The sequence below is a fragment of the Prionailurus bengalensis genome, chromosome B3 (assembly GCF_016509475.1).
Source record: "Prionailurus bengalensis isolate Pbe53 chromosome B3, Fcat_Pben_1.1_paternal_pri, whole genome shotgun sequence".
NCBI lineage: Eukaryota > Metazoa > Chordata > Mammalia > Carnivora > Felidae > Prionailurus > Prionailurus bengalensis.
In genome coordinates this window covers 3,444,025-3,469,078 of record NC_057355.1, presented here as the reverse complement: position 1 = coordinate 3,469,078, position 25,054 = coordinate 3,444,025, and the positions used below count along the sequence as shown (strand labels likewise).

The 25,054-nt window shown below is 46.4% G+C and overlaps 1 protein-coding gene across 2 annotated transcripts in view; it reads left to right on the top strand.

Annotated features, from left to right (window-relative positions):
* The window catches only part of ADAMTSL3 (ADAMTS like 3), a 348,695-nt gene that overhangs the window by 140,468 nt on the left and 183,173 nt on the right, over positions 1 to 25,054 (top strand). Inside the window, exon 7 of one of the 2 annotated variants that reach the window (XM_043554621.1) lies at positions 12,864 to 12,990. The exons of the other annotated variant lie outside the window; for it this stretch is intronic. Coding sequence (XP_043410556.1) covers positions 12,864 to 12,990 — 127 coding nt within the window. The remainder of the gene's footprint in view (positions 1 to 12,863; positions 12,991 to 25,054) is intronic. 2 annotated transcript variants of the gene reach the window in all.

Below are 25,054 nucleotides of genomic sequence, written 5' to 3'. Positions count from 1 at the left end.
ACATCTTACAACTCCTCTAGGTCAGTGGTTTCTCCAACTAGAAAATGCGTCAGAATCACCCTGAAGAACTTGTTAAAACACAGGGTGCTGGGCCCCTGCCCAGAGTTTCTGAGCCAGTAGTTCTGGGCTGGAGACTGATAATTTGCATTTCTAGTAAGTTCACAGGGAGATGCTGATGATGCTGGTCCAGGGATCCCATGTTGAGAACCTTTACCTTGGAAGGGTAACCTCGGTAGGTTCTTAGAGCCTTTTAACTCATTGTTTTCTTAAAGTTAATTTATTGTCAGGGCACCTGGATGGCTCAGTCGGTTGAGCGTCCGACTTCAGCTCAGGTCATGATCTCACCGTCTGTGAGTTCGAGCCCCACGTCAGGCTCTGTGCTGACAGCTCAGAGCCTAGAGCCTGCTTCCCATTTTGTGTCTCCCTCTCTCTCAGCCCCTCCCCCGCTCATGCTCTGTCTCTCTCTCTCTCTCTCTGTCAAAAATAAATAAACATTAAAAAAATTTTTTTTAAGTTAATTTATTGTCTTGGGTCTTTGGGAGCGTGATTTATCTCCTGCAAATTTAGCATGAATGCATTCCAGCAGGTTTTTCAGAGTAGAGTTCGCAAAGCTGTGATGCATGGAACTGACACCTATCCCCTCCTCAGCTTCCAGGCTGTTCCCTTAATCTCTGGAAAAATATTTTAAAATAATGCATGTGTAGTATTCCATCTACCCTATTATGTTTGTAACAAAAACAATATTAATAACAGCAAATGAGCAGCCTAACCACCCACCAAGTGTAGACACTACCAGCCCTCTCAGACATCACAGAGACGAACCATGATCTTGCCATTCAAAGTAGCTTCTCTTTCCTCCATCCGCTTATCTAGAAATTGGCCTCCGCAAAAATGTGGAGTCACTCTTGATTCTCCTCTTCCAACACACGCATCTCATCCGTTGTCATTCTGCCTTCAATGTCTTTTTTTGAATCCCCCATCCCTGCCTGCATGACTTCTTTCTTAGTCTAAGCCTCTGTCACCTCTGACCTCAGCTATCACTGGCCTTCTCTCCCGATCTCCCAGCTTCTACCACAGTCCCCCTCAGGCCCATTATCCACACAGCAGCCCAAGTGATTGCTTTGAAAGGTAAGACAGTTTCATTTTAAGAACTTGTCACTCACCGACTGAAATCCCTCAATGACTTATCATTGCATTGATGTTGAAATCCATGATCCTGGCTTGCCTTTTTGTTAGGGAGTACATTTATTTTCACGAGAAATGTTGGCCTGTGGTTTTCTTGTAACATCTTTGTCTGGTTTTGGCATTCATGGTAATGCTATCCACATAGAATGAGTTAAAAAATACTCTCTCTTCTTCTATTTTCTGGAAGAGATTGTAGAGATTTGGTATAATTTCTTTCTTAAATCCTTGGTGGAATTCACCAATAAACCCATCTGTGTCTGGTGCTTTTTGCTTTATTAATTATCGATTAAATATCTTTAATAGATAGAGACTGATTCAGATTGTCTTTTTCTCCTTGTGTGAGTTTTGGCTGATTGTGTCTTTCAAGGAATTGGTCCGTGTTATCTAGGTTAACAAACCTGTAGGCAAAGAATTGTTTATAATATTTCTTTATTATCTTTTCATTTTTTTCAAGTTTATTTTTTTATTCTGAGAGAGAAAGAGAGAGAGAGCAAGTGGGGGAGGGGCAGAGAAAGGGGGAGACAGAATCCCAAGCAGGCTCTGTACTGTCAGTGCAAAGCCCGATGCGGGACTCGAACTCACAAACTGTGAGATCATGACCTGAGCTGAAATCAAGACTGGGATGCTTAACTGACTGAGCCACCCAAGCACCCCTCTTTATTATCTTTTCAATATACATGAGGTCTGTAGTGATGTCGCCTCTTACATTTCTTCCAAGAGTAATTTGTATCTTCTCTTTTTTCTTAGCCTCGTTAGAGATTTATGAATTTATTGATCTTTTTAAAAACCAACTTTTGGTTTCATTGATTTTCTTTATTGATTTCCTGTTTCCAATTTCACTGATTTCTGCCCGTAGTCTTTGTTATTTCTCTTCTTATGATTATTTTGGATTTAATTTGTTCTTCATCTAATTGCCTAAGGTGGAAGCTTAGATGACTGATTATAGATTTTTCTTTTTTTCTTATATATGCATGAAATGCTATAAATTTCCCTGTAAGCACTGCTTTTACTGCATCCCACATATTTTGGTAAATATTATTAATTTCATTTTCCTCAAAATATCTTAAAATTTCTCTTGATGTCTCCTTTGACTCATGTTGTTTAGAAGTAAGTTGTTTAATATCCAAGTATTTTGGAATTTTCCAGCTGTATTTCTGATAATTGATTTCTAGTTTAATTCCAATGTGGTCTGAGAGTAGATGGTGTATGATTCCATTTGTTTTTTTTTTAAGATTTGTTAAGGTGTGTTTTATGTTCCAGAATGTGGTCTGTCTTGGTGAATGTTCCATGTGAACTTAAGAAGAAAGTGTATCTTGTAGTTCTTAGAAATAGTTAAGAGGGGCGCCTGGGTGGCTCAGTCGGTTGGGCGACCGACTTCAGCTCAGGTCATGATCTCGCGGTCCGTGAGTTCGAGCCCCGCGTCGGGCTCTGGGCTGACAGCTCAGAGCCTGGAGCCTGTTTCCGATTCTGTGTCTCCCTCTCTCTCTGCCCCTCCCCCGTTCATGCTCTGTCTCTCTCTGTCCCAAAAATAAATAAACGTTAAAAAAAAAATTTAAAAAAAAAATAAAAAAAAAGAAATAGTCAAGAGATGGGGCGCCTGGGTGGCTTAGTCAGTTGAGCGGCCAACTTCGGCTCAGGTCATGATCTCACGATCCGTGAGTTCGAGCCCCGTGTCGGGCTCTGTGCTGACAGCTCAGAGCCTGGAACCTATTTCAGATTCTGTGTCTCCCTCTCTCTGACCCTCCCCCGTTCATGCTCTGTCTCTCTCTGTCTCAAAAATAAATAAACGTTAAAAAAATTTTTTTTTAAATAAAAAAAAAAAAAAGAAATAGTCAAGAGATATCAATTATATCCAGTTCTTTTGATGATGCTGTTGAGTTCAACTGTGTTTTTACTGATTTCTCCCTGCTGGATCTGTGCATTTCGAATAGAGGGGTGTTGAATTCTCCTTACTCTGGTAGTGGATTCATCTATTTTTCCTTGCCGTTCTATCAGTTTTGCCTCATTTTTTTTTTTTTGACATTCTCTTGTTAGGCACGTACACATTAAGGATTGTTAATGTCTTGTTGGAGTATTGATCCCTTTATCATTACATGAATGCCCCTCTTAAACCTGATAACTTCCCTTGCTCTGAAGTCTGCTCTGTCTGAAATTAATATTCTTTTTCCTGTTTTATTTTGTTTAATGTTAGAATGCCCTATCATTTGCTATCCTTTTACCTTTAATTTATTTATGTCTTCAAAAGAGGGTTCTTGTAGACATTGGATAATTGGATCTCGTTTTTTTGATCCACTCTGACAGTCTTTGCTTTTAATTGGTACATGTAGATCCGTGGTGTTTAAAGTGATTATTAATATGGTTGGATTAATATATACCATGTTTGTTCCTGTCTTCTATTTGTTACTCCTGTTCTGTATTTCTATTTTTCCTCCACTGTTTTTCTTCATTTTACAGTTTTTGTTTTAAATTTTATTTTAGAGAGAGAGTGTGTGTGAGTGGGGGAGACAGGCAGAGGGAGACAGAGAGAGAATCCGACGTGGGGCTCAGTCTCACGACTGTGAGATCATGACCTGAGCCGAAATCAAGAGTCAGACGCTCATCTGACTGAAACACCCAGGAGCCCCATGCGTTTTGCAGTTTTAAATGAGCATTTTATGATTGAATTTTCTTTCCTTATGTGATACATCAGTTATAATTCTTTTTTTAGTAGTTACCCTATAGATTGTAGTATACATTTACAACTAATCCAAATTTACTTTCGAATAACGCTTGACTTCTTCACTATAACCAAAAAATTCTGATTACTCCCTGCATCCCTTTTATCACTGCTATCATTCATTTCACTAATGCATAAACACATACACACACACACACACACACACACACACACACAAGCATACACAATTGAGCGCATTGTTGCTGTTACCATTTTGATAAACCATCATCTTTTAGACCTGTTAACAATGAGAAAAACTAATGTTTTTATTTTACTTGCCTTTATGCATTCTCTGATGCACTTCCTTTCTTTATATAGATCCAGTATTCTGACCTATATCATTTTCATACTCTGAAGAACTAGGTCTGCCAGCAAAAAAAATTCCCTCAGGTTTTGTTTGCCCGAGGAAGTCTTTATTTCTCGTTCACTTTTAAAGGATAATTTCCTAGGGTACAGAATTCCAGGCGGGTGTTTTCATTCTCTCGGCACTCGACGTCTGTCCCTGCACTGTCTTCGTGCTTGCATGTTTTCTAAGGGTAAGTCAGATGTAGTTCTTATCTTTGCTCCTCTGTAGGTAAGGTGTTTTATTCCCTCTGGCTTCTTTCGAGACTTTTTCTTTATCTTTGATTTTTTTTTTTTTTTTGCAATTTGAATACGATATGCCTGTGTGTAGTCTTCTTTTGGCAGTTGTCTTTCTGGGTGTGCTTTGAGCCTCCCGGAACCATGGTTTTGTGTCTGACATTACTTTGGGGGAGATTCTCAGTCGTTATTGCTTGAAATACTTCTTCTATTGCTTTCTCTCTGCTCCTTCCGGTATTCCCACTATGCTCACGCCACACCTTTTGTAGTTGTCCCACAGTCCTTGGATGCTCTGGTTTTTATTTTTTCAGTCTTTTTTCTTTTTGCTTTTTTATTTGGGACGCTTCTACTGACCTCTCCTCTAGCTCAGAAACTCCACTCTTCTCCCTTTTGTGCTGCCTTTCCAATTCTGCCAAAGGGGCGGAAAGCTCCTACACATGCTGTCCCTACCTCCTTCTACCTTTGCTCCTGGCTGCTCTTATTATCTTCATGGTGTCAGCTTAATATCACTTCCTTAAGAGGTCCGCAGGGATTACTCTACCTAAATTAGGCCTCCTTTTCTATTTCGATACCTTTTCATTGCACTGATGCTGTTCCATAAGGACACATTTCTTTGTGTGATCATTCGATCCTGACATTCTTCCACACCAGAATGTAAGTCCTCTGAGGACAGGAATCACACGTATCGTGCTTTCCGCCACGCCCCGCAATGCCTACGCTGTCTGGCCTCTGCCTACCCTGCTGCATGAATGAGTCTTATCCACGTGCAAATTCAGAGGTTATTCATGTATCTCGGTCTCTCTCCTTTATTTCTCTCTCAATTTTCAATCCTGCATTTCTAGCTCAGTTTGAAGTCCATTGTTGGAGATTCCACAGATTGCTTCAATTCAGATGCCCCCTCCTCTGCTCCACATGAACTAGTATTGTTCTTCCCAGATCTACTAGTTATCCTAACTGCTATGCCTACTCGTTTCTGTTTCTGGCTCCACAATTCTCAACCTTGCCTTCCCGAATTCATATTTGAGTTAATGTATTTGCTCACATGTGCTCTCTATCCTGCTACTTCTATTAGCTATCTCACGTTTTACTGTTTTTTCCCCCTTCCCCCTTTATACCCCTCCAGTTCATTTTTGGGCTCTTTCTCTAAATGCCAAGAGAAGCTAATCCCTCATCAGCAGAATTATGCTTTTTCATTCTCCAAGTTTTTGACAATGAGTATGTGTTGCTTTCATAATTAAAAAGAATTGTTATTAAAAGTAATTTAGGGGGCGCCTGGGTGGCGCAGTCGGTTAAGCGTCCGACTTCAGCCAGGTCACGATCTCGCGGTCCGTGAGTTCGAGCCCCGCGTCGGGCTCTGGGCTGATGGCTCGGAGCCTGGAGCCTGTTTCCGATTCTGTGTCTCCCTCTCTCTCTGCCCCTTCCCCGTTCATGCTCTGTCTCTCTCTGTCCCAAAAATAAAATAAACGTTGAAAAAAAAAAGTAATTTAGCTTGAGCTGAAGAATACTCTGGACAAGGTAACGTTTTGACATTGAGGTCTTGAAAAGTTGAACAGTACTTATGTAAACCGAGGTGAGAAAGGGAATCACAAGCAGAGTGAATAGCACTGGAGAGATATAATAATAGTAGGTACATTTAAGGACCAGCGACTCATTCTGTAGAGTTGAGGTGGAAAATACCTGTGCAACAATGCTAAAAGTTGAGGTTATGGGCATCGGTGGAAACCAGTCATGAACATTCTGAAAGTTACAATAGGAGTCAATGAAGAATCTTAAAAGGAGTAGCTCAGTTGGGATTGTCTTTAGAAAGGTCACTCAAGTGGCCACATGGCAGATTATTTGGAGAGGGCACGGTCTGGCCAAACAACAGAAGGTCAAGTGTGGGATAACCGGAGCTTAGGGTAATCCAGAGGGAGGCTGAATGGAGAAGATAACAGCGAATTGTAAAGACTAACGAAGGAATCTTTTCAGACTGGGTGTGTTACTGGATGTGGGGAATGAGAGGGAAGCTTAGCAAGATGTCTGGATTTCTGACAGGATGATGAAGTAGATGATGAGGCCATTCCTCAAGACAGAAAATATTGGGTGATATATGAATTTAGAGCTTAGGAGAGAATTCCAAATGAGAAACATAGATCTGGGAGTCTGTGGGTCACAGGGTTAAAGCTCATGTATGTCCTTGGAGTCTGACTAAGAGAAGCAGGTTTCCAATGACGGAGTCCTGGCCGCCTCATTTTAGGAGGAAGCCTTGGAAGGGGTACACTTGATGGGGCAGAATTTCTTTGTAAGTTTTGGGTGGTTGAGTGTTTAAGAAGAAAAGTTAGCAGCGTCCAATACCTCAGAGATATCAAGAGAGATAAGGACAGAGAGATGCTTGCTTCATTTGGACCAGACAGATACATACTGGTGATCTCAGCTTGGGGGAAGGGGGGTCTCAGTGACACGGCTGGAGTCGACGCTGGTGGCAGAATGTGCTCATTTACTGTGGCCGCTTACCATAGCTGAGCTTTGGTCTTTTCAGTATGAAAGAGGAGGTATTATTCTCGATGTAGGTCCTATTTTAAACTCGTTCCTTCACAAACGCATTCCAGGAGCCCAGCCCAGAAACAGTCAGGCAGGAGGCCTGCAGTCAGCACAGGCTGCCTCTCCCTGCCTCCCCCCTCGGGCTCACTGACCAAGGCCCCCTCTTCATATTCGTTGTCTCAGATGCATAGTTTGCTCCAGTGATTTCCCAGGCTTGTAGGGGCTTGCAGGAGAAATGTGATTTTCTACACCCAATTAGTTCATCTTCAAAGCGCGCTTCCCATCACGTTTTTGTGATGCTGATGGGGAAGCGGATGCCTCAGGATACCCTGGTTGCCGAAAGCTGAGTGCTCTTTGGGCAAGCCTATTTGGAAGAAAAGGATTTGTATGCAGTCTCTTCAGAAGTGACTGAGACACTCTCAGGAGAATCCAGATCTTTCCCTCAACAGGATAAAGTTGACCTGCATTCCCTTTCTTGGACGATGTGGCCGTGGCCTTCAGTGATAGCTAGGACCAGAGAGAAGAAACTGTGTGTGTGATTCGTGCCGCTTGCCTGAGGATAAGCAGACTGAGCCCTGATGTTTCCTTGGCACGGACTACAAATAACCTGTGCGAGTGTGTTTACAGCGGGCTCATTTAAATGAGCACATCACTGTGCTCCTGGGAGCAACCTGTTGGGAATCTGAGCCCCACAGACAGCGGGAGACAACTACGCTCCCTGAGTGAAATTACCTTCCGTTTTGCAGGTCTGAATTTTATGGGAAACGGGACCTGGTTCCAACCAGTCTGACTTACCGTTCATGTTTATTGAATTCCCTGACAGCTGGGTGGATGAAGAAACCACTTGTAGTTACAGTGAAACTAATAGCCACGAACATTCACTGGGTTCTTGATAGGCATCGTCTAAAGCGCTTGGCTGTGTCAGCTCGTCACACGTATGAGGCGGGTAGTCATTGGCCCCACTTGGTTCGCGAGGAAACTGGGTGTAACGGGGCTAAGGAACTTCCCCCAGGTTGCATAGCTAGAAATGGGGATAGCTAGACTTGGACCCATGCACCGAATTCCAGAATCTGTTTCCTTAACCGTCGCACTCTACTGGTGGTATTTGTACTTTTTGTATTGCCCAAAGTATAGCTGAAGTTTGTAACGGGAAATAAGAGGTGGTCTGGTAAAGGATGGCCGGCACAACAGGGGCTTATGTGCAGACAGCAGTCACGTGTAGACAGACTCAAGTATCTCCACACCTGTCCCAGACAGAAAGTAATCGGGTGGAGTCATGCTGAGCCCGAGGGCTGTTGAGACCTGGAGAATTGCTCCTTGTGAAGGGGGCAGCTACGTCTAAACACACCAGAGTCTGTTTGTCAAAGGGAGCCAGAAATCTGGATTAAAAAAATTTTTTTTGAATGTTTTTATTTATTTTTGAGAGAGAACAAGACAGGGACAGAGAGAGAGGGAGACACAGAATCCGAAGCAGGCTCCAGGTTCGGAGCTGTCAGCACAGAGCCCTACGTGGGCCTCGAACTCACGAACCGTGAGATCGTCAGACGCTTAACCAACTGAACCACCCACACACCCCTAGAAGTCTGGATTTTAGTGTGAAATGTCCAATTTGAAATAACACCTTGCTGTTAATGACCTTCCTGTGTCCATTAATGGTTAAATTGTGAAGACCTTCCTCTTTACAACACTGGCTAGGCTTTCCTGCAGTAACTAGCCGCCGAAGCTGAGTGTCTTACAACAATGGAAGATGACTTCTTGTTAACGCGCCCTGTCCGACACAGGGTCCACGGGGGTCTCTGCTCTTGGAACGTCCCAGTGATCAGACTGAGGGGGGCTCTATTAGAACACAGGTGTTACATAATAACTATAGTAGTAAGAAGGGGAGCATGTGACTCATTCACTGACCCTTAAAGCTTCTCACAGAAGTGACACCAGCACTTAGACTCCTATTTGATTGGCCCAAGACAGTCAAGACCACACTCACCTTCTAAGGGGGTGGGAAGTACCGTCTTCCATGGGCTGAAGGAGAAGTCCCATAGTTTAGAATATCTCTAATGACTACCGTAGCTCCATGCACTCAGGTTTTCTAGGCAGGAATCTAGAAGTTTTTCTAAGGTAGAATCCAGTTGTCGGGGATCTCAAACAGAAGTTGACTCAAAAAATTGGCCGTTGAAAGAGTAAATTAGACTCACCTAAAACGATTCAGATGTGGCTTCATATGGAGGAATGCCGCTTAATTCCAATACTATCTTCTTTTAGTTGGTTAGGAAGTCGTGTGCAGAAACTGTGACATAATCCTTAGCTGAAGTGATGATTTATGCAGGAGAATTTCTCCCCGGAAGCGCTGCTCATATACTTTAAATATTTGTTTAAATCAGATATCTTGTGTAATTTGTCTCATTAACTGCACTGTAGGATATGAATCTTGTTAAATTATTCCCCGTGGTGCCTGGCTCTACAAAAGTTGGTTATTTAATAGATGTTAATTTATTGATATGTTTTCTCAGTTAGTGGTTTATTAAACCATTACGATTAGAGGTCTTGACCTCAGGAGATGTCACCGAGGTTGAAAACACCCCAGGCAGTTTTTCAAAAGTTGCTTATTATTGGTTCGGATGAGATCTGAGAGCCCAAATTTAGTAGTCCCTTACTTTCTTCTTTTTTTTCTTAAAATAATTTTGTTTTTAAAATTTTTGAGAGAGTGAGCAGAGGAGGGGCAGAGAGAGAGCGAGATCCAGAATCCAAAGCAGGCTCCAGGCTCTGAGCTGTCAGCACAGAGGCCTACGCGGGGCTCGAACTCACAAACCACGAGATCATGACCTGAACCGAAGTCGGACGCTTAACGGACTGAGCCACCCAGGCGCCCCAGTAGTCCCTTACTTTCAGGGGCAGTTCTGACTTATACCCCATGAATCATAAGGCAACCAGACTTTCTTTTCAGGTATTTTTTTTTTTTCTGTGATGTTTTCACATGCTTTTTTTTTTTTTGGCTGTAAGTTTTGGATGAACTGTCACTTGAAAGAAAATTCTAAAACGAATGTAAGTGCTCAGGGAGGTACTTGCTCGCCTAAGATCTTACAGGGCGCTAAGCGCTCTTCAAAACAAGCACATCCTAGCTCCTAAACCCACACCCTTTCTGGATGACCAGATAGAGAGTGGTGGTCATTCTCATGAAATGCAGGGTGCTCAGGGACATGAATTGTGAGGACAGAGCTTGGCTCGGAAACAGTGTTTCTATAACTTCATGGTACAGTTATTCCCCTTGGAGAACGTTGCACGAACACAAGTTACTCATTGATTGAATCCCGACCACGCAAGTGCGTTTCCAAGGTCAATCACCCTTAATTCGTTCCACATGTACTTGTAAATATTCATATAATTGCCTGTGTGACTCAGTTCATTGTGGTCCGTCCGTCGGTGTAAAGATGGGGAAGGTGTGGCATGGTGTGAAGATTCTGGGATCGGTCGACCTGGTTTTCAGGCTCTTCCTGATGATGCTATTTACCAGCTGTGTGATACTGAAAGGCCAGTTGACCTCAGTAACATTCAGATGCCTTATTTGGAAAACAGGGGTAGAAGACATCACCCGAGTCATCAGGTTGCTGTCAAGATTTAATGAAATAATACGCGTACGGTGCTTGGCATGATGCCGGACATGTGGCAGGCATTCGATAAAAATCAAATATTACCATCATTCTTTCATTATTAGCCTGAGAAAATCATCTAATCAGGATGAGAGGATCTCAAAAGTCTTTGGAGTTAGCTACTCCTCGGATAATTTAATCCCCGCACCAGTTTTCCCATCCTGCCTAGCTCCCGGTTGAATACCTGTTCTTGGAGAACCCTGGCTTCTCAAACTTTCCGATATTGAACTAAACTTAGGCTTAAACCTGTAGCTTCCACCGTTTGGAAACACAAAGAACAGATGTAAACCCTTGCCTCGTGACAGCCCTTTGTGAATTTAAAAATATCTTTAATCATGGGCTTTTCCTTAAACTTCCTTGGAACTTTTCCTACCTCTCCCTGAAATTTTATTTGATCTTTCTCCTTCCCTTCAGCACCGAAACTTTGGAAGGAATCATCCATAGATGTGGTTTCAACTCCCTCCAGTTTTATTTTGTCTTCAACACCTTGGATACAGTGTCTGATTCAGCAGCTCCCCATGCTGGTTGGGGGGGGGGGGCGACATGCCCAGGAGTCAAAACGAAATGAAAGCCAGAGAAATGATAGAAGGGACCCTTTTTTATTGAGCCTTTTGAAATGTTCTAATCCCTGTACTGAGAGTTTGTACATACATTTTCTCATTGTATCCTTACCAGACCCTATGTGAAGTACGTATTATTATCTGTATATTACTACTCATTTATTTTTTTATTTTTATTTTTTTATTCTTGAGAGAGAGAGAGGGAGGGGCAGAGAGAGAGAGAGAGAGAGGGAGAGAGAGCAATTCCCAAGCAGGCTCCACACTCAGCACAGAGCCTGATGTGGGGCTTGATCCCATGACCCTGGGGATCATGACCTGAGCCGAAATCAAAAGTCAGACGTTCAAATGACTGAGCCACCCAGACGTCCCTCTTATCTCTATATTACTCTTGAGGAAAATGGGTCTCTTTGAATTGTTGGTCATCCCGCATCTTGAAAGCATTGGTGGGGCTGGGCAGGGAGCTGTCTGCCTCCAGAGCCCCTGCATAAACACCAGGTACAGAAATACAAATCAAGTTGAGTGAGTGTAAGGAGGGTAGAGATAAAATCTCTCACTAGGTAATATCAGCGGGCACATACTATGTAGAAGATGTATTTGTAAATTAAAAAGAGACGTGGCGTAGCCCTTCGCCTCATATACAGAAGCTCACAATCGGGTAAAGCCCCACACATGCACACACACACAAATTGCCCACAAAAATAATAAGTCACAATTATGAGTAAGGACTAAAAGGTAGCAGTATAGGCATATGCGGTGAGACATCTCTCCCATTCATTCCTTTCTTGCATTTAAAAATGGTTTATAGGGGCGCCTGGGTGGCTCAGTCGGTTAAGCCTCTGACTTCGGCTCAGGTCACGATCTCAAGGTTTGTTGAGTTCAAGCCCAGTGTCGGGCTCTGTGCTGACAGCTCACAGCCTGGGGCCCGCTTCAGGTTCTGTCTCCCCTGCTCTCTCTGCCTCTCCCATGCTCACACTCTGTCTCTGTCTCTCAAAAATAAAGAAACATTAAAATAAATAAATAAAAATGGTTTATAAAGATACGTACGTGGGTATAACGGCAGAGGAAGGACCCAAGGTGTGGGTATAAGTAACGATAAACAGAAGGAGATGTAAAGATATACAATAGAGCGATGGGTATGTATTGATGTTGAGATAGTGTGGAAATGGAGATAAGAACAAAGAAAAAAGTGTTCAAAGCAAAACGGTGGCCCAGAAGGATATAGCGGACTTCAGGATGGCAGTCGTTTTGGGGAGAAAAGGAGAGAAAAGGACCAGAGTAGGGTCAGAGGAGAGAGGGGAGGGGTGGGGAGCCGGGTACCCAGCGGAAACAGTATCTCTAGCGTTCCGTTCAGTTTATATACATACAAGTCTATGACTCAAATTAAAAATATACATTAAAAAAATGAGTAACAATGTGCAGGGAGGGGCCGCGTCGGTTCCCCCCTTTCCATTAGATGGGGGCGCGTAAGAGCCCCCCCCCCCCCGCCCCCCAAGCGATATCCTGCAAGGCTTTACGGCTTGCATAGTTTGCAAACTCTGTCCTCGTGGAAGAGAGCCCCCTCCTGAATCCAGGAAGGCTCCCACCGGGAGGATGCTTCTGGAAGCGTCTAGAGCTGCAGCCCCGCGTTCTCACGCTCCCGTCGCCCGCTTCTGTCCGCAGGCGGTGGGCTGCGACCGGCACCTGGGGAGCGGCGCCCGCGAGGACAGCTGCGGCGTGTGCGCCGGCAATGGCTCCACCTGCAGGCTCGTGCGGGGACAGTCCAAGGCGCACGTTTCTCCGGAGAAAAGTAGGTCTGACCCCCCCGACCCGCGCCGCTGCACCGCCCCTTGCTGGACACCTTTTCCTATGGCGGAGAGCGCTTCCGACCCGTGCTCCGCAAGTCCCATTTCTTCCGGAAGGTGTCTGTCACATTCTCGGTTCGGTGAACTTCTCTGAGACCCCCGGTTGCTTTGAATCTTTACCGAGACAGTTTTTTTTTTTTCAAGATTTGCCATTGTTTTAAGGTAAAGCATGAAGTAGTAATTTTTTTATTTGCCTCCCATGCTTGCTAACAAGGTAGAGAACACCGCCTTGTATTTCTTACCCCATCTTTCCAGACCTTCTCCTCTTTCAATGAACCACAAAAGTCACCTCTGCGTTTTTCCGGTTGGATGTTGGTCTCTTCCGCCAGGGTTTGTTACGTCACGAGTATGAACCGCTTGCCTGTTAACTTTCAATTTTTTGGTGATACCTATTTTATTTTATTTTTATATTAAATATAATTTATTGTCGCATTGGTTTCCGTACAACACCCAGTGCTCGTCCCAGCAGGTGCCCTCCTCCGTGCCCATCACGCACTTCCGTGACACCTATTTTAAATATTGGCTTCGGTTTGTCGTTTGGCTTTCAATATTGTTTGTGTTTTCCATAGTTTCTAAGTTTTACGTCCTCAGAAATTTTCATCTTTTTTTTTTTTTAATCTCAGTGATGTCTGCCTTTTGTAATCCCACGATTTGGGGGTCAGTAAGCATTTTGGGTAAAGGGCCAGGTAGGGTTTTAGGGCTCGGCAGGGCGTATATGTTCTGTCTCAACTACTTAGCACTGCTGTTGCAGCACCCCCCCCCCCCGCACCCCCAGACAAGGCCGAAGCACAGAGCATGGCTGTGTTCCAATAAAGCTTTATGTGCAGGGGTAGCAGTTCAAGCTAGACTTGCTGTAGAAGTCAGCCATGGAAACTGGGCGTAGCGGGAAGTACCCCAAGACCCAAAGACGACCATGGCAGCAAGCGACAGTGATGGGAAAGGGCCCGAGGCCGAGTGGCCTGCCACCTGTTACTGACTGCAGGAGGTGGGGAAGCCGGCGCCTTGAAGGAGGTGCGGCTGGTGACCCACGGGCCAGTCTGTCACATCCCTGCCCCCTTAGCACGCATCCCGGCGGGGAAGAGGTTCCGCCAGACAAGCTGGTGCCGAAGCAAGTGAAAGCTTTGAGGGCGGAGGCCACTCTTCTGATGCCAGAGAGACGCTAAAGCCGGACTGCTCGGCCGGTGTGCATCCAGGGACCTCAGCCCTGAACGTACTAGCAAGGACCCTTCCCAGAATACCACGCGCAAGAATCGCGGGTCGCCCTGGACAGCCCCCATCGTGGGTGCCGTTATCCTAGGTTTCCCGCATCTTATGGAGGGGACCTTGTTGAAGTCTGGAGGGGTAACCTGCCCGCCCCCCTCAGCGGTGACTGTTTCGGAGGCCGCAGTGATGTCCTCCTCTCAGATCCTGCTGGGTGTGTTCTTCCTGCTTTGGCACCCATATGGTGGGACAGCCATCCAGCCCAGGCCTGGGGCCACGCCCTCCACCTCCCAGAGCCTTCCTCCCAGAGCACCTGCTCACTGTTTTGTGTCCTCCCCAGCGTTTCCTAGCTTCTAGTTTCCATGAGCACCTTTATGTTGCAAAACCATCTTTTTTTAAATTTGAGAGAGAGAGAGAGCACGCACACACAAGTGGTGGAGGGGCGGAGAGAGAGGGAGAGAGAAAATCCCAAGCAGGCTCCGTGCTGTCAGCACAGAGCCCAACACGGAGCTGGATCTCATGAACCCTGAGATCACGTCCTGAACTGAAATCAAGAGTCAGATGCTCAAGCGACTGAACCACGCAGGTGCCCCTCAAAATCTTCTCTTATAATTACAGTCCTTATGTCCTAGTGACATTATCCTTTGGTAAAAAGGCTTGCTTTTCAATACTTTGAATGCACATTAGACATTCATAACAAAGCAGCACACTTTGGTTTTAAAGCTTTTCTTTTTCCATTTTTAAGTAAATCTGTATCTATATAACAGATAATATAGATAATAGATATAGATATTTATTTCTGATCAAAAAAACTAGACTTGTTATACATTCAGGAGATTAAGTATCATCTGTCTGGTATTTAAGCAATGTCTAAACATCTAAAAGAAATATATAAGCATATATCCAAATATATAGAAAAAAATGAAAATGAAATCAAAATGGCTTATAAAAAATTAGTTAAACTCAAAACAGGGTAGTAATGGAGGGGAAAAATACAAGGCATGCAGAAATTTTATTTATTTTTATTTTTACTTTAAGTTTATTTATTTATTTTGAGAGAGAGAAAGAGAGAGAGAGAATCCCAAGCGGGCTCTCTACTGGCAGCACGGAGCCTGACGTGGGGCTCGAACTCGTGAACCATGAGATCATGACCTGAGCCAAAATCAAGAGTTGGACACTTAACCAACTGAGCCACCCAGGTGCCCCCAAGGCATACAGAAATTTAAAAAAAAAAAAGAAAAGAGGAAACAGACCTTATTTACAAAAATAGGCAGCAGGCTGAATTTGACCCCCAGATTGTAATTTGTAAACCACTGCCTTAAAAGGAAAAAATCTATTCCTGTGTATTTTCTGCCAGCACCCCATGGTTCTGTTTTCCTCACGTAAAACCTTCTGTTCATTTGAATTCATTTTGATGTAACTTATGATATAGGGATTTTACTTGTTCTCCCCAGGTGGGAGAACACCATGGGAGGGTGTAGGGTGGGGAAGGTTTTCCAGGTGGAGGAAACCCAAAGTTGGTGCCATGATGCTCACGAAAAGCCGAGGCGTTCTTGAGAAACTGTTAACATGTTGCTCAGGCCTGAGTCCTGTTCCGCACTGGACGGGATGAAGGAGGAGACAGATGGCATTCAGGAGGCAATCGTAAGGGCCTCCCTTGTCGTGCCCCACACGTCACTTAGGTGGAAGTTAGGCAGGGGAGTGACGTGGTTAGATTTGTGTTTTAATAAAATAATCTCAGCAGCATGTCGAGGCTGGACTACCTGTGAGGGGAGCCCGGAGGCAAGGAGTCCGTCTGGGAAGCTTTTTGTAAATGCTTCAAAACTACTTTTTGTAAACAGAGGGTGTTTGAGATAATGAGGCCTTAGTCCAAGGAAGTGTGATGGGAGACAGACCAGAGAGATCTTTAGGACATAGAATTTGCAGAGTCCGATAATCCTCGGAATGAAGACCACAAGAGAGAAGAAGAAGCGAGGCTGATTCCAGCTCCCAGCCTGAGCAGAAGGGTGGATATGCTCGCTGTTCACTTGGGTGAGGGATTCACGCAGAGGAGTCCCGTACCGACAGTAAAGCTCACCTCCTCGGATTTTCCTTCTCTTGGGAGATTTGGCCCCATGAGTAATAAATATGTCAGAATCTTTCTGGTACCTTCAAAGAGATGTTGATTGTATTTTGTTTGGGGTTAAAGGATTGATCTGAAATACTCCAGTCCAGGGGCATCTGGGTGGCTCAGTCGGTTGGGTGTCCAACTTTGGCTCAGGTCATGATCTCGTAGTTCACGGGTTCAAGCCCCACATTGAGCTCTGTACTGACAGCTCAGAGCCTGGAGCCTGCTTTGGATTCTGTGTCTCCCTTTCTCCCTGCCTGCCTCTCCCACCCCTGCCCTGCACTCATCTTCTGTGTCTCAAAAATGAATAAACGTTAAAAAAAAAAACTAAAAAATGAAATACGCCAGTCCATTGTTGTCTGGTAGCAAAATCCCCTTATTGGTGATAAATAAATTAGGTAAGTCCACCCAAAGAGAGTGTATAGAATATATCCCGAGGCTAAGAATTGCATCCTGGGGAGCACCTGAGGTCAAGGCGTTTAGCCAGCAAAGAACTTTAAAGGAACCTGAATGAGAGAAGATAGAAAGAATAGGTAAATGCAGGACTTGGCAAAAGCAGTATCATGGACGCCAAAGGACTGAGTATTTCCAAAAAGGAGGTGACGGTCAACCATGTTAACCGCTGCTGTGATACCAACTGGAATAGGAGTCCAACATGTGCTCTTTGGCAATTCAAAGACCACCCGTGACCTTAGCAAGAGTGGTCTCAATGAATTTCAACAGAAGCCAAAGCCTGACTGCAGTGGGTTGAGGAGTGAACAGAAGTGACCAGAGATTATATAGACAGAGGATTTACCCGGGACAAAAGGAGGGTGCACACCCGTGCCATGTCAGGAGCTGGATAACTATACAGGCAGGGAACATGGACAGGAATTAGCAGTATTCTAGAATATTGGATTTTTTTTTTTTTTTTTGGTACTGTTCATTAAGAGGTGAGAGCTCTGGAAGAGCGAGGGCTCTCAGAGACTTGAGAGTGTTCCCATCAAAGAAAGGAGGGGAAGGAACTTACCAAAGACAGTAAAAAGCTAGAGTGATCTCTGTGAGGGCTCCCTGAGATGGGGGACCATGAATTCGTAGAGGTTCCCACCGGTGGACGTCATGAAGGAGCTGGCTTTGAGCGCTGGTGCACCAGTGAGGAAGGCTTTATCCTACATCCCATGGAAAACCCAACTTACAAATACAGGATGGTCTGCAGTAGACAGCCAAGGTTGGAGAAGCCGTTCTAATGTGTCTTCAAGGAACCAGACTCGTCTCTGTCTCCTTCATTGTCATCATCTGCATCATCATCCTTAGAGTGTGGCTTTCGTCTCTGTCAGTGCAAAGTCACTGTTCGACATTCACACCCATCCACACCCAGACAATAAAGGAGGTAGTGCAAAAACCATTCCTCGAATGCAGTACCCTTTGTTCAGGAAGGGAAGTCCTCCCCGGGGAGGGCTGCCTCATCACCCAGAACTGTGGCCTGCACGCACACTGGCTTCTACAGAGCTGGGAAACCACAGATACAGCTTTCCACCCATTCCGTTATTACTGACATTGATACAGTGCTTTCGAATGCCCGGAATTGTCCTCAAGCATGGCGTCCCACTTAGTTCCACTACCCCCCTTACGTGATAGTTTTGATATCGTCAAACCCACCTCACCGATGAAGAGACTAAGGACCAGAGATGTTAAGGACCATCTCTCATAACTAACTACGAAAGACACTGCGGGGAAGTGGCTAAGAAGTTGGGTTCTGGGGGCCAGACAGCCTGGGTTTAAATCCTGGGTTCGTTGCTTACTACTGTGTATTTTGGTTTTCTCATTTTAAACTGGAAACAGCAATAATACTGCCTTTGTAGAGGTGCTGTCAGGATTAAGTGAATCAATCGTGCTGAGCATTGCAAATAGTGTCTGGCACCTAGAGAGTGCCCAGTGAATGCTGGCAGTGTTTTTATTAGAAACGTGACTCATTTGGGTACCAAAAGATGTCACACCTCTCACGTACATTAAATGTAAATGTGAATATTTATAAACAGATGTCCCAATCAGCAGTCAGTCGGTCTGGGTGGTGTTGTTTTTTTTTTTTAATTTTTTTTTTTTTTTTTACATTTACTTATTTTTAAGAAACAGAGTGAGACAAAGCGTGAGCAGTGGAGGGGCAGAGAGGGAAGGAGACACAGAATCTGAAGCGGGCTCCAGGCTCTGGGCAAGCAGTCAGCACAGAGCCCGATGCAGGGCTCGAACTCACGAACTGTGAAATCATGACCTGAGCCAAAGTCGGACGCTCAACTGACTGAGCCACCCAGGCGCCCCACGGGTGTTGTTTTTAAGAAAGCTGCTGATGGGGATGGAGGGGGACCTTGTCAGAAGTGTCAAGGAAGACTGAATTGTAGGAGACAGTAGCGCTGGAGAGGAAAGATTCAGATCAGGGGGAGACCGTGAGGAGCCAGGCTGGACTGGGAGGAGTTAATCCAGGACGGCTTTTGGACTGGAAGTGGGCAAATAATAGCTCGGGTGTTGGGGGAGCACCTAGAGTTAAGCACTGGCTTTTTTTTTTTTTCAACGTTTATTTATTTTTGGGACAGAGAGAGACAGAGCATGAGCGGGGGAGGGGCAGAGAGAGAGGGAGACACAGAATCGGAAACAGGCTCCAGGCTCCGAGCCATCAGCCCAGAGCCCGACGTGGGGCTCGAACTCCCGGACCGCGAGATCGTGACCTGGCTGAAGTCGGACGCTTAACCGACTGCGCCACCCAGACGCCCCAAGCACTGGCTTTGAAGAGCCTGGAAGTCTCAGCAGAAAGAGACGCCATCTTGTCAGGGTCCAAGAGTGATTAGAAATCGCGGTAATTCTAATTGAACCAGGGTAGACGCTGAGTGAAATTGGGTCAAGAAACCAGTCTTTTGGAGACATGAGCCGAGGAGGCTGTGAAATGCGAACGGATGGGATGGGGTACAGTTTCTCACTCTTGGTAAAGGTAGAACAGATTCTCTCTGTCTCTCTCTCTCTCACATTGATTTTGGTTTGTGGATTAGGGATCCCTATGAGACTGTATTGGAAATTGTGTAGTTTTTTCTCCAGGAAAATGCACTTGTAACCCCAACCCCCAAATTTGCCATTCTGGTTTGTTTTGGGGGGGGGGGGTGTCTCAGACCCCTGTGCCAGTTCAGGACATTCCGGGTCAAAAGCCCCTAAAAATCTAACCGTTTTGATTAGTTTCTACAAAGAAAGGGCAACCGGCACGTAGGGACAGATTGTCCAGCACGGCAGGTGAGGTGACGTGCTAAAGGCAGGGGCAGCCGGGATGTCACCCAGCTCTGTACGTTTGTGCCTGGGCTGCGGGGAAAGTGAGCAGATTCCTGCCTGCGTGAAAACATGCTGCTTCTCGTCCTTGACTTTCATTACAGCCCCTTCAAGTCTGTTACTGCTCTGAAACTGGCCAGCTGAAGCCGTTCTTGGCCGGGATTTTCCGTGGGCCATATGGAAGCACTTCCCTATAATCATGCTTTGTGTGAAAGAAATGTGGGGAGTGAAGCCATGTCTCTCCCCAAGTGTGCATCTCCGGGCCTGCGGAGTCCACGAAGTTCCTCCGTCCTCCCCTTGCCAAGCAATCATTCCTGTCTTCCTTGGGAGCCCCACCGAGCGGTGGGGGGAACACGGCCGTGAGACGCCATTGGCACAGCCTCACTCTGGACAGAGTGCTCAAGGTTGCTCGCACACTGTCGTTTCCACCAGGCAGCGAGGCAGATTCAAGGTTGAAGCGCCCAGGGCCAAGACTTTCGCTATGAGAAAAATCCGAAATCAGTCCAGGTCCAACACATACGTTTCCTGTTCCGCGGGGCAAGGGGAGACGCTCAACTAACGATGGCACAGAGAGCTTTGGAGGTTGGAACAGGGAGGCAGAGGCCACTCGGTGTCAAAAGAGAGGAAACTCCGTACACAGAGGAGCAAGCACGTCTATTTGGAGTCTTGGTTTGGACTCGGGGGGCTCCGTTGTGTTTCCAGATTCGTCCATGATTTGGGTCTTGTCCACATAAAGGCACACGTGGCCTAAAGGGGAGTAAATAAGCTTAGCTTGTCCCGTCTGGGCTCTTTGTACGTTTTTACCTGGTGCATCTAAGCCTCTTGACACAGGGATGTCCGAGGCCGACCTGGAACACCAGCATTTCGCTGAACTTTTGATGTCAGGCCAATAACCGCACCCTCTTGCCAAACATCCTGTGCTTGATCCTGTTAAGCACATCCTATCTCCTGATGGAAGTAGAATCCTGGACCTGGCTTCTTATTACGAGGACATTTTCCCTTCGACTGTCGCTTCCTAAAATAACCTAGAAACCGAACTCAGTCCGTAACAGGGAAGACCGCATCAGCTGTGACGTGGTAAACAGACCGTCTGCTCACATCTCTCTTTCTGCCTCCCCATTCGTCTTCCCAGGGCAAGATGCTGACCGATAGTGTTCCTGTACCAGAGCTGTGTGTGGCTGAAGGAATATTTCAATCTAGCCCCCGACCACTGTCATGGGATATTGCCCCCCATTTATTTATTTTGAGAGAGGCGGGGAGGGGCAGAGAAGGAGGGAGAACGAGAATCCCAAGCAGGCTCTTGCACGGTCAGTGGGGCTAGATCTCACGAACCATGAGACCGTGACCTGAGCTGAAATCAAGAGTCAGACGCTTAACCGACTGAGCCCCCCAGGCGCCCCCTCCCCATTTAATTCAACGAGAGACGGCATGGAGTGGTAAATGGATCCTGAGACTGAACACCTGGGGCCCGAACTTCCCGCTGCTCCTGGCTCTGTCACGCATGTGTTTGTGTGTGTTCTGTGTCCTCTGCATGAGGAGAAGCAAGGGCAAAATGATATGCAGCCTCCGTTGAGAAGTGCTGTCGATTCTGCTTTTCACGGAGCGCTCAGACCGACCGTGAATCCCCCAGCCTAAAACCTCCCCATGGATTGCCTTCCCACTTAGGCTAAAATGCATACCTTTCCATGACCTTCAGAGTCTTGCACGGCTGCCTCTGTGTCATGTCACGTGTGCCCTTTGGCCCCTCATGCACGAGGCTCCAGTCTTACTGTCTGGAAGATTCTAGAGTGCCGAGTGCCCTTCCTGTCACGGGCTTTTGCACTGGCCAGTCCCTGGGCCTAGCATACACTTCCCCTGGCTCTTAACATGGTTGCCTCTTTCTCCACCTTGAGCTCAAGGGTCAGCTCCTCAAGGAGCTTTCTCTGACCAATCTACCAGTCTGCCAAGCTCTTCTCTATTTACTTCCTGTTTGGCCTTTATGAAGCATGTCCTAGGAGCTCAATACATGTTGAGCTAACGAACACAGGCACTTTGCTAGAGACGATTCGGCTTTCCGTTATGGTTTCAGTGGGACTCAATAATTGTGCAACAGAACTGGCCTGGAAGCCAGAGACTGGGTAATAACCTCAGCTTGGTTGCTCACTCTCTGTGATCTTAGGCAGAACCACAGGGCCCTTGGCTTTTTCATCTGTATACTGAGAGCCTCAGCACAGATGATTTCCAAGACCTCTTCTAGCTCTGGGAGTCTATTAAGTATATCTGTAATTTATTTCTTGTTTTAAGAAAAAGCAGATCTTGGGTTGGAATGGAGATCATAGAAATAGACCCGGGATCTTATAGGAAGACATGTTCCAAAGCTTTAACGAAAAGGTTCAACAGAGGTGGCTTACGTTTATTCTTAAAGGGCCCAGGAAGTTTTCCATACGCAAGGGAAGTGAGTTGGTTTGAAGTCTCCTCGAATCTCCCGTGAACCACTGCTTGGGAACCTTTTACATGCTACCATCACGACCTGCGTGGGAGGGATTTTGTGTACGCGCTGAGCCCCTCACTGGCATGTGAGCTCATCGAGGGCCTTTCACACCTGGCCCAGTACCTGGCACCCGATGTGTTTGCTATAAGGGTGTATTGACTTGCCTGGAACAGGATTGCATAACCCACTTAGACCAGCTGCCCACGTGAATGGAAAGCGGAAGCAGCCTGTTGGTGGCCAAGCCCTGTCACACCTGGCGTCACCCAGGAGAACTGACATCCACTAACCATGGAGTGCTCTGGGATCATTAAGAATAATAATAATTATCGGGATGGTAATAATAACAGGGGCCTCCATAGGCTGTACACTTATTTGTGGGTGCTGTGCTGAGTACTTTTATGTATGATACAGTTTATACCTCACCATAACCCTACAGAGTAGGTACTATTTACAGCCTCCCCTTTGACAAACATGGACAGTGACCCAGGGGCTCAGTGAAATGCAATGCCTTGTTCAAAGTCTCACCCCAACAAGTCAGTGCCCCAGCGGGTCTGACTTCAGAGTTCATGTGCTCCCCAGCCTCCTGAGAGGTCTTCCCAGATGAGCAAGAAATGTGCACTGAGGTCTAGAGGGATGGGGTCGGAACACAAGTAGCACAAAAATGGAAGCAGAAGTGGAGCAAAGGCTGCCTCAGCCAACCTGCCCATCGTCCCCCCATCAGAGCCCGCCCCCCCATCAGAGCCCGCCCCCCCATCAGAGCCCGCCCCGTGGCTCGTACTGCTGCATGCACATCAGGACCCTCTGGGGAACTTGGTCCGTGTTCTAGCCCTCAGGCCCTACCCTAGAGTTTTGGGGGATAAATCTGGACAGTTCCATGTCGCCAGAGTCTCCAGGTAGTGACTCTCATCTGTGCCTCTGGTTAATGCCTCTGCTTTTCAGCCTCTGACGTCCCTGCAGTGCAGGAAAGATCATTTTCCCTCTACCCTTCCAGGTTCTTGGTTCACAGCCCCTAGTAAATAAGAAGACAGAGTAACAGGAGAAAAAGAAATTTAATTACGTGCGTACATATGGGAGCCCCACAGAGACAGGAGACTCAAAGAAGTGGCCAAAGCGGGAAGCTCTTCTACCTTTTAAACAAAGGAATAATAGATTCGTGGAGCATTGACAAGACAAGGGGATTGGGCTGTGGTAGTAAATGGTGAAGTAGTTACAAGGTTTACCCATGAAGCCTCCTCAGTCCTCAGTTCCCTGTCTCTGGAGAGAAAGCTGCTTCTAACCCCCTGGTCCAGGGAGGAGACCTTTCTCACAGGAGATTTATTTTGTGCATTCAAGAGGACAGAGGAGGGGCAGAGCGTCCCTCCTGCACCTGCTACTTCGCATGTACCTTTAAATCAAAGTAATCAGTATGCCGGGGCGCCTGGGTGGCTCAGTCAGTTGAGCGTCCGACTTCGGCTCAGGTCATGATCTCACAGCTCGTGAGTTCGAGCCCTGCGTCGGGCTCTGTGCTGACAGCTCGGAGCCTGGAGCCTGCTTCGGATTCGTGTCTCCCTCTCTCTCTACCCCTTCCCCGCTCACGCTCTGTCTCTCTCAAAGATAAGTCAACATTAAAAAAATTTTTTTAAATAATCAGTATGCCAAAGTGGCCTATTTGGGGTGACATATCCTGCATCCCGACATCCCACCAGAATCAGTAGGCAAATGACCATCTAACCCCCACCAGGCTCTTGATTTCTTAGATGCAGTATAAAGGGCAGAGGGGAAAGTTATGCCAGGTTGCTGGGCAGCATCTGGACAGAAGGTTGTTGCCTGCTGCTTATGCGTAACGTAGCCCCCGCCCCCGCCGCGGCATGCCGTTCAGAGTGAGTCCTGGAAGTGAGCACGGGAGGGGACACTCGCAGGCACCCTGCCTGTCACCACGCTCTTTTGAGGGAAAGCCATCTGAGGCCAGGAAAGAAGCGCAGCTCCAGATTGGGAGCTGATGGTTGTGCATAGACACAGGGGCTGACGGCCGAGGACGCTCAGGTGCAGGTGCAGGGATACTAGACTCCCGTGATGGAGCATGGAGTTAGCTCACGGCAGGACCAGGGATGTCATAGCAGGGCAGGTGTGGGTACGAGAGGCCGTTTATCAGCTTGCAGCTGGTTGTTCTTGCCAAATCAAGTCTCCAGCGTGTCCCTTCTCTACATTTATTTATTAATTTGTTTATTTAAGTTGATTTATTTTTGAGAAAGAGAGCATGAGCTGGGGAGGGGCAGGGAGAGAGGGAGACACAGAATCGGAAGCAGGCTCCAGGCTCCGAGCTGTCAGCACAGAGCCCGACGCGGGGCTCGAACTCACGGACCGTGAGATCATGACCTGAGCCGAAGTCGGATGCCCAACCGACTGAGCCACCCGGTCGCCCTTCCTCTCTACTTTTAAAAAGTGGTTGTTGATTTCTGAGTTTGACTTTCCCCTGTCTTTGCTCCTGGCATGTCTCATTTGTCCCACCTCGAGCTACAAAAGGCAGCCTGGATGGCGGTCCAGCTGCAGGACCGGTGTCTCCACACGCTGACTTTCCGGTCATCTGCCTCCTACAGCCCTCTACTGCACACACAGAGCGGCAGGTGAACTTGAATCAAACCCGACTCCCTGACTTTGGAAAGTTATCGTCCCCTGCTCTGCACAGCGTCACACGACTACCCCCTTCTAGTGTAAAAGACACCAAGCAGCGATCCGTACGTGAGAGCGTTCACAAGCACCATCGTTTCTCAGTTTACAGAATGCTTTCACGGCCACTGTCTCTTTCGAAAGAAAAATAGGTATTCTTTCCAATTTTTCCATAAGGTTGTTGTTATCATTTGCCTTAGCATTTATTGGGATGCCTTTCTTCCTTTTTAAAAACACTCCTTTGTTCCTTGGGAATGGAGACTGGGGGCAGGATGTGTGTGTCAGTTTTAGCCCAAAGAAA